The following is an 8690-nucleotide window of genomic DNA, read 5'->3' on the forward strand; positions in this document are numbered from 1 at the left end:
GGTGATTGTCCTCATTGCTAACAGCTGTGCATAAAAAGCACCTGCTACCACCCCTGCCCCTTTCAGATGCTGCGCACCTGATGCAGTAATGGGAGGAATGGGTGAGGGATCTGGCCTGGGCGTACAGCCCGATGCCCACATTGGGGACTAGAACGCCTCTTACTCATAGTGTTGGATTTTTGAGTAGTAACCCCCTGAGAATCAAGGTGTCAGAATCATTCTGATGATTCAGTTGTCTGCAATCCCAATAGTAGAATATTGTGGAGCAGTAAAGATCCAGGAAACTCCTGGATGTCTGATCATCCCAGGGGTTGAGAGTTGACAGTTGGAGAGCAAGGAAGGTGTGCAATAGAGGCAGAACTCACTTGGATGGATCCTAGGCTGGGCTGGGCCATCCTGCATGACATCATTGCTGGCCCACGTTGGCCAAAGACGCCAGAGGAGACTTAGAAGAGGAAGGCACTCCCAGGTGCAAGGATCCCTGGGGCTTGAGGCTGGAATAGGGGCCAGCTTGCCCAAGGCTAAGGGTAAAACTGTTCGCTGCATTAGAGAACTCAAATTATTATTATTATTATTATTATTATTATTATTATTTTGGTATTGTAACCCAGAGTGTAGGATTTAGTAACAGCAGGGCATAGAAACATGGGCAAAGAATTTAAAGCAGTGTACTCACTCGGGCTTCTTTTTTCAGAGGGTCTTCCAGGACCCTCTGAAAGCTTGTTTTGAAACACATACTCAGAGGGGCACAGACCACTATCGGCCAAGGAAGGCTGCAAGTCTGAGCTTGTGGAACATAGGATGTATGAAGGTGACTGTTGCTGGGGCAGGCATGGCCTTCCGGCTCCTCCTTTTCCACATCCTGGACGTTGTCCTAACTCTTAGTATAAAAGTCTGGACAGACTGCGCTTTCTTTAGTGAGGTATGCCTCCTCCCTGTCTCCTTCCCTGGGCACAAGTAAATAAAACGTCCCATTTGAACCACTCTGACTTGTAGCTGATTATTTGGTGACATGGGAAGGGAACTGTTTCGCTTAGTTGGCAGGCTGGAATTAGAAAAGGAATGCATCTCTCAGTAAGTTCCTTGTATCTTACTAGCTGTATTAGCAGCACTTAAAGGTTATGAAACTGTTAGAATTGGAGTCCATTTGTGATGCTTAACAAACAGCTGGTGGCCTTCAAGTCCCACTGCTTTCCCTTCTTCTTCTGCCCTGGTTTCTAAGCAATACCAGGGGCTCTCTCCTTTGGCCCCGGGGGTGTGAGCTTTAACAAACCAGGGCACATTCCGTGCATGAGAACCCTCACTGCAGCCCCACCTCCCGCCAGAATAAAACCCAAGCCAGGTTTCTTTCCCCATTCTTTTTTTTTTCATTAAGATTTATTTATTTATTTGAAAGTCAAAGTTATGGAGAGGTAGAAGTAGAGGGAGAGGAAGAGGGAGAGGGAGAGCAAGAGCGAGAGAGAGAGAATGAGAGAGGGAGAGAGGTCTTCCATCCACTGGTTCACTCCCCAATTGGCCGCAATGGCTGGAGCTGCGTCGATCTGAAGCCAGGAGCCAGGAGCTTCTTCTGGGTCTCCCACTTGGGTCCAGGGGCCCAAGGACTTCAGCCATCTTCTACTGCTTTCCCAGGCCATAGCAGAGAGTTGGATCAGAAGTGGAGCAGCCGGGACTCGAACTAGCGCCCATATGGGATGCTGACACTGCAGGCGGCGGCTTGACCCCACTATGTCACTGTGCCCACCCCTCCCCACTCTTTTAATACATGCATGAACCTGCTTGGGAACCTGTCTTATTCTTCCTGGAAATGAACCTTTTTTCATATTCCGTTGGTATATTTTGCTGTCTTCCTTTTTAATATAGGAATTAAATTTGGCATCATGGGTGTGAGGAGTCCACTCTGCCTCTGTGACGTGACTGTCAAAGAAACACAATGTGCCAAGCAAAGAAAGAGCTGCTAACTGAGGAATGGGCTGGGAGCACCTGAGCTATCACAGTTGCCTAGGTTTGTCAATTAGGTGCCTTCCACCCTACCCTGAGAGGCAGACTCATTCTACGACACATTTTTGGAAACATGTGATGAGTAATTGAATTAGATTCTGGGTAGGAAATTTAGAGCACAAGTTGGTGAGGATAAATTCCATTTGTTAGAGCAAAAATCAGATCACAGGTAGCCCTGATCTGGGGAACGGCTTTGAGCTATGATGGGATTTGTCAGTCCGCAGATTTCTGATCAGCCTCGACCAGCTCTGTCATCTCATTTTTCTCCTTCTCTGTGTTGAAAATCTCACCCTTCCGAGTGTGGTGTCTGGGCTTCCCAGCTTCTTCAAACAAACATCGCCGAGATATTTTGGAATTTTCACACTCCTGCCATCCGTTTTGTGGAGGTGGCGATGACACATTTCTGGTGTGCTCTTTGCAGAGGGCCTTGATCACGGGAAAGAGATGCAGTTGCAAAGCAGTGAGCAACTGCTCAGCTGTAGGAAAACCACTGTGATGCTGGTGATGGTGGTCTCCAACCAGTTTCCTCACGCGCTGACTGAAGGGTTCTGTCCCCGGGCACAGCAGCTTCCAAGCCACATCTTCCATGAGACAAGATCCAGGCATTGGGCCGTCGCCGCGGCTCACTAGGCTAATCATCCGCCTTGCGGCGCCAGCACACCGGGTTCTAGTCCCGGTCGGGGCGCCGGATTCTGTCCTGGTTGCCCCTCTTCCAGGCCAGCTCTCTGCTGTGGCCAGGGAGTGCAGTGGAGGATGGCCCAGGTGCTTGGGCCCTGCACCCCATGGGAGACCAGGAGAAGCACCTGGCTCCTGCCATCAGATCAGCCGCGGCGGCCATTGGAGGGTGAACCAACGGCAAAGGAAGACCTTTCTCTCTGCCTCTCTCTCTCACTGTCCACTCTGCCTGTCAAAAAAAAAAAAAAAAAATCCAGGCATTTTGCAAGGTTTAACCATCCTGATGCCACCATTCTCTCACCACCAACTGGCTTTGTGATTTTAGCAAGAACTTTGTTCTCTTGCAGTCGAGGATTTAGGAGCTCGTGTGTAGGCCTTTCTGGACCACATCGCAGTGGGAGTGCCGGGCGATTTCTCTCCCCAGGACAGGGTTTGCACTGCAGTGCTGCTTCCCCTGAGGAGTCTTTTAACCTGGAGATTGCTCATCTGAACCTTGTCCCTGGCATTATTAGACTTTTTGGACTGACATTTCTTCTTCCTGTCTGGCTTTGCAGTTTTTCATTTGCCATCTTGCAAAACAGGAAAGAGTTCCAAAGTCTTTCTTAAACTACATCCAAATTTCAACCCAGGGTAAATCTGTTCTCTTCCAGCTCATTGGCATCTGGGGAGGCCAAGTGAGTTCCTAACACTCAATAAATTCTAGCTCACATCAATTGTAGCTGCTTAAGCTACATTTGTACTAGCAGATTGCATAGGAAAAGGAACATGTGGTATTTTTAAACTATCAAATGTTTCCTTATGCTTTTCCTGATCAAAGGCCTATGATTGATTCCTTTTTAGAGATTTGTTTACTTATTCAAAAGGCAGAGTTGCAGAGGGAGAGAAGGAGAAAGAGAGAGAGAGAGGAAGAGCGAGAGCAAGAGAGAGAGAGAGTAAAAGAGCATGCGAGAGAAAGAGATTGGGAGAGAGAGAATCTTTTCATCTGTTGCTTTGCTACCCAAATGGTTGCAACTGCCAGAGCTAGATGGACCCCGAAGCCTGGAGCCAGGAGCTTCTTCTGGGTTTCCCATGTGGGTGCAGGGACCCAAGGACTTGGGCCATCTTCCCCTGCTTTCCCTAGCATATTAGCAGGGTGCTTGATCAGAAGTGGAGCAGCTAGGACCTGAACTGATGCCCATATGTGATGCTAGCATTGCAGCGGGAGTCTTTACCAGCTATGCCACAATGGCAGCCCCTATGATTATTCTTAGCAAGCATGCTCTCAAATCAGGAATAGATTCCACAAGTCTACCTTGGCCATTCCATTCTTCTGAGCATTAACCAGAGATTCAGCAAGTACAGCATAAAAATTGACACAATCCACTATCCCAAATGATGGCTCTTGTGGACAACTTGATGCTACTTTTTTAAACTAGCTCTACAAGCTGCATAGTGTTAGGATAATGAAAAGGCCGGAGGTCCTGTTCTTGGCCTTCTTCCCCCCCTCCCACCACTAAAATGTTATGTTTGGGGAACATCAGTTAGCTTTTCTATGGGAAGATACATGGTATCCACAGGCAGAGATCAGACTTACTGTCTTGCAAAATATAAAACGAGCAACAGGAAATGTGGGGGAAACACAAGAGAATGTAGACACAGGCTTCCATCAACTAAAATCTTAGATCATCCAAATGCTGAATTGAAAGCTACATTAGGAAGGGCCTGGTGACTTTACCTGCCATCTATCTGTCTAAATGAATACAGATCACAATTGACAGCCACATACCTAGACTCCTGGGAAAATTATTTTTGAATACAGTCGAACTTCAAGGAATTTGTGGGAAAATGGATTTAAAATATTAGCTATTTGGTGGAAAAATGTTTTTGAATTCCATGAAAATGATTTTCTTAACACAAAGCTTTCCATGAACTTTTTGAAGTCATCTCCTGTAGGTCTTATCCCATAATATCGGCCTAAGATACCTTTACAGTTTTTGAGAGCTGAGCACCAAGGTGTTAAAAGGATTGGAAAACACTACTCTGGAATGACTCAAACATGTGGAAATTACAAGGGCCTTGGAAGTTAGAAAGTACTTAATGGTGAAATTATTTTGGACAAATACTTATTAAGTTGATTACAAAAAATATTTAAGTACTTTTTCAGTGTCTTCCCGTAAATTGCCTAAAGTCTTGTAACCTCATCGCCTAATCTTGGCACTGCGACTCATTAATAAAACATGACACTGAAAATTTTGAGAAGTAACAAGGGTTTCACTACAGGTGTTCTCAAAGAGGAAGAATGGTCACTTCACAGAGTGCATTAAAGAGATGCATTTCCTACCAATCCTCATTGGATGGCGGTCCCCTCCTCCATCACTCCCAGAGAGTGACAGCGGATTCTCCTCTCTTCACCTCACTGAGGCGTCCTCACAATGTATTGTTTAACTGAATCTGTTCACATATTACTCCACTAAAATGTAAAAATGAAATAAAATATACACATGTTAAATCTAATTATAAAGTTAAAATAATGAATAAAATGTTTTAAGTAAAATGCAAAAACATAATGAATTAATCTATACTTTATATACTCTGTTTGTATATATGCTCCTCCTGTTATCTCTCTCTGCATCTCTCCCTGCCTCCCTCTCTCTCTCATATAGAATTTCAATCGTTTTCATTTTAAAAAAGAAAATTTTGCCCCAATACAGTTTCCTTGAAACAAGCTCATTAGCAGTGGAAGGAGAACTCTAATCTCTCAGTCAACTGAACACATTTCTCTGGCATGCTCTGCTAAAGTAAAACATCACAGAGACAGACATCAGCAGTGATCCCTAGGAGCTCTGCAGCTCTTGTGACCCGCACATAAACCTGCTCATTTGGAAGAGAACACAATCTGGTCCACGGAAAGGTCAATGGGACGGAGCACAATGACTGTAATAACCCCCTGCCCAGCTACTTAAAGTGTCCAGGTAATGCTGCCCTCTGCAGTTCAGTAACTAGGAAGGATGGTGATGACCTTGTATGATTCTGCTGTACCAAGTCTGTCCAGTGTTTTTGATGTGATTAATAAAAATACATCTTAGCTCCTTGGTCAAATTTTTTTTTCTGTTACATCCTGTTCCTTATACTGAATACATTATTGAAATATGTTTCCATTTTTTAATATTTTATTTTACTTAAGGTAAACAAATTTCATGTATTTCATATATGCATATATGCATATTTAGAACATATTGATCCTTCCCACCTCTCCATCCCTCCTGCTCACATTCCCATACTTCCTCCTCCTTCCTCTCTTACTCCCTCTCTTAATTATTACAATGATCTACTTTCAGCTTACTTTATACTCATAAGGTTAGCCCTATACTAAATATAGAGTTGAACAAATACTAGGAAAAGAAGAAAAAAAAACTCTGTTCCTCAACAGTAGAGACAGGGGCTGTAAACAATCATTGAATCTCAAAATTTCTTTATTTTTTAAGAATTTTTTATTCATTTGAAAAACAGAGTTACGGAGAGAAGTAGAGCCAGATATAGAGAGAGTCTTCCATTCTGCTGGTTCACTCCCCAAATGACAGCCACAGCCAGAGCTGAGCTGATCCAAAGCCAGGAGCCAGGAGCTTCTTTCGGGTCTCCCATGCAGGTGAAGGAGCCCAAGGACTTGGGCCATCTTCTGCTTTGCCAGGCCATAGCAGAGAGCTGAATCAGAAGAGGAGCAGCTAGGACTTGAACCAGCGCCCATGTGGGATGCCAGTGCTGCAGGCTGGGGACTTAACCTGCTTTAACACAGCACCAGTCCCAAATCTCAAAATTTCAATTTCGTTCCTATACATTACATTTTTCATACTCTTTTCATTTACTGCAGATCAGGGAAAACATATAGTATCTGTCTTTTTTGAGACTGGCTTATTTCACTAACTAATGGTTTCCAGTTACATTCATTTTGTTGCAAAAGACAGCATTTCATTCTTTTTATGGCTGAGTAGTATTCTATTATATATATAATTTCTTTACCCAGTCATTGGTTGATGGACACCTGGGTTGATTCCATATCTTAGTTATTGCAAATTAAGCTACCATTAACATTGGAGTAAAGATAACACTTTCATAGGCTTATTTCATTTCCCTTGGGTAAATTCCCAGGAGTGAAATGGTTGGGCCATGTGGTAGATCTATTTTTAGCTTTTTGAGGTTTACAACCCACCAACAGTGGATTAGGGTACCCCCACATCCTCACCAGTATTTATTGTTTGTAGACTTCTCTATGAGAGCCATTCTAACTGGGGTGAGGTGAAACCTCATCGTGATTTTGGTTTGCATTTCTATGATAGCTAGTGACCCTGAACATTTTTTAATGTGACTGTTGGCAATTTGGATTCCCTCTTCTGAAAAATACCTGTTCAAGTGAATTTTCCATTTCTGAACTGGTCTGTTTGTTTTGTTGCTGTTGAGTTTCTTGAGCCATTGATAGATTCTGCATATTAATCCTTTATCAGTCACATAGTTTGCAAATGTTTTCTCCCATTATGTTGGCTGCCTCTTCACTTTGCTTAGTGTTTCTTTTGCAGGGAATAAGCTTCACAGCTTGATGTAATCCCATTTGTCTCTTTTGGCTTTGAGTGCCTGTGTTTCTGGGGTCTTTTTCAAGAAGTCCTTGCCTATGCCTATATCTTGCAAGCTCTCCCCAGGATTCGCCTCTAGTAATTTGATGGTTCAGGTTGTAGATCATTGACCCATTTTGAGTTGATTTCTGTGTATAGTATAAGGTAATGGTCTTGTTTTATACTTCTGCATGCAAGTCTTCATGTAAGACACACCAAAGACATGAGGCTTAGTTTGACTGCCAACTCAACAGGGGAGGACCAGTGAGAAATCCCCACCACTGAGACACAAACAAGAACTGTCTATGATTGAAGCTCTGCAAAGAAAACACAGGATCCTCCTTTACGCCATTGGCCATCTCTGAGAAGAAAGCATTGGCAACGTGTCATGGGCAGAATGACAAAAGCCTATGTGGTACTTCAAAAAGTTCATAAAAAATGGAATCAGAACATAAGTTTATTTTGCTGCAAAGATACTGAAATTATGCAGATTTCCAATAGTTTATGAAAAATGAATACTATGAAGAACATATGCATGAATTTCAAATGGTTTTTTGGCAACAAGATAAATGTATCATTTAATTCCATTTTTCCATGAATATTTTGAAGTCCCCTTCTAGAGACTACTGTCTTCACAGTGGCTCACCACAGGAAAGCCTGAAAGTTGAGAGTGGTACAGGAAAGTGAAGAAAAGCTTTCTTAAGCCCACAGCAAAGTTAGAATTTGAGTATAGTTAGGCACAAAAGAAACACTATCATAATGAATTCTACATAAAACATTCCTGATAGTTTTGATTAGGCTCAATACTGTTTGTCTAGCAGAAGAAATGAGACTATTAAACTGCATCCTATTTTCTACATAGATATCTAACATTCAATTACAAATGAGATAGAACAATGGAGAAAAAAAAAAACACCATCAAGAGACAAATTAATATACAAAAAGTCAGAAATTACCCAAATGAAAAACTATCAGATAATGAATTTGATATAATTATGATTACTGTTCTATAGGCTCTGGTGGAAGCAAGTGTACAAAACTCATGAACAGGTAGGAAATCTTATCATAAAAGTGACGCTATTAAAAGAGTGAAATAAATGACTGTGGGGATGAGGATGATAACATGACTGAGATAATTCTTTCCATGGACTCATTAATAAAATTGACACAAAGGAAAAAAATCTAGGAACTTAAAGAAACAAATGAAGGAAAGAATTTTTTTTTCTAAAGCAGAAATCATCTAAGAGATATGGTATAGCATTATGCAATCTGTGCATCTAAAATTCTAGGAAGAGATGTAAGAGACTATTAAAGCAATAATCAATGATAATTTTGGAAAAGTAATGAAAATATAAATCCAAGAATCCCACAGAAGGCAAAAATGATAAACACCAAAAGAAGCACGATGAGGCATATCACAGTAAAACTGCTTTT

General features: G+C 42.3%; 1 protein-coding gene across 1 annotated transcript; it reads right to left on the reverse strand.

Moving 5' to 3' along the window:
• Positions 1 to 2211: 2211 nt before the first annotated feature.
• Positions 2212 to 2604, reverse strand: LOC149120058 (large ribosomal subunit protein eL6-like). Its single transcript, XM_089322814.1, has one exon. The coding sequence runs from the start codon at positions 2602 to 2604 to the stop codon at positions 2212 to 2214; it is 393 nt and encodes a 130-aa protein (XP_089178940.1).
• Between the last annotated feature and the right edge of the window lie 6086 nt (positions 2605 to 8690).

Source organism: Oryctolagus cuniculus, chromosome 20, assembly GCF_051225735.1.
Source record: "Oryctolagus cuniculus isolate XC-2025 breed Fujian yellow rabbit chromosome 20, ASM5122573v1, whole genome shotgun sequence".
NCBI classification, from domain to species: domain Eukaryota; kingdom Metazoa; phylum Chordata; class Mammalia; order Lagomorpha; family Leporidae; genus Oryctolagus; species Oryctolagus cuniculus.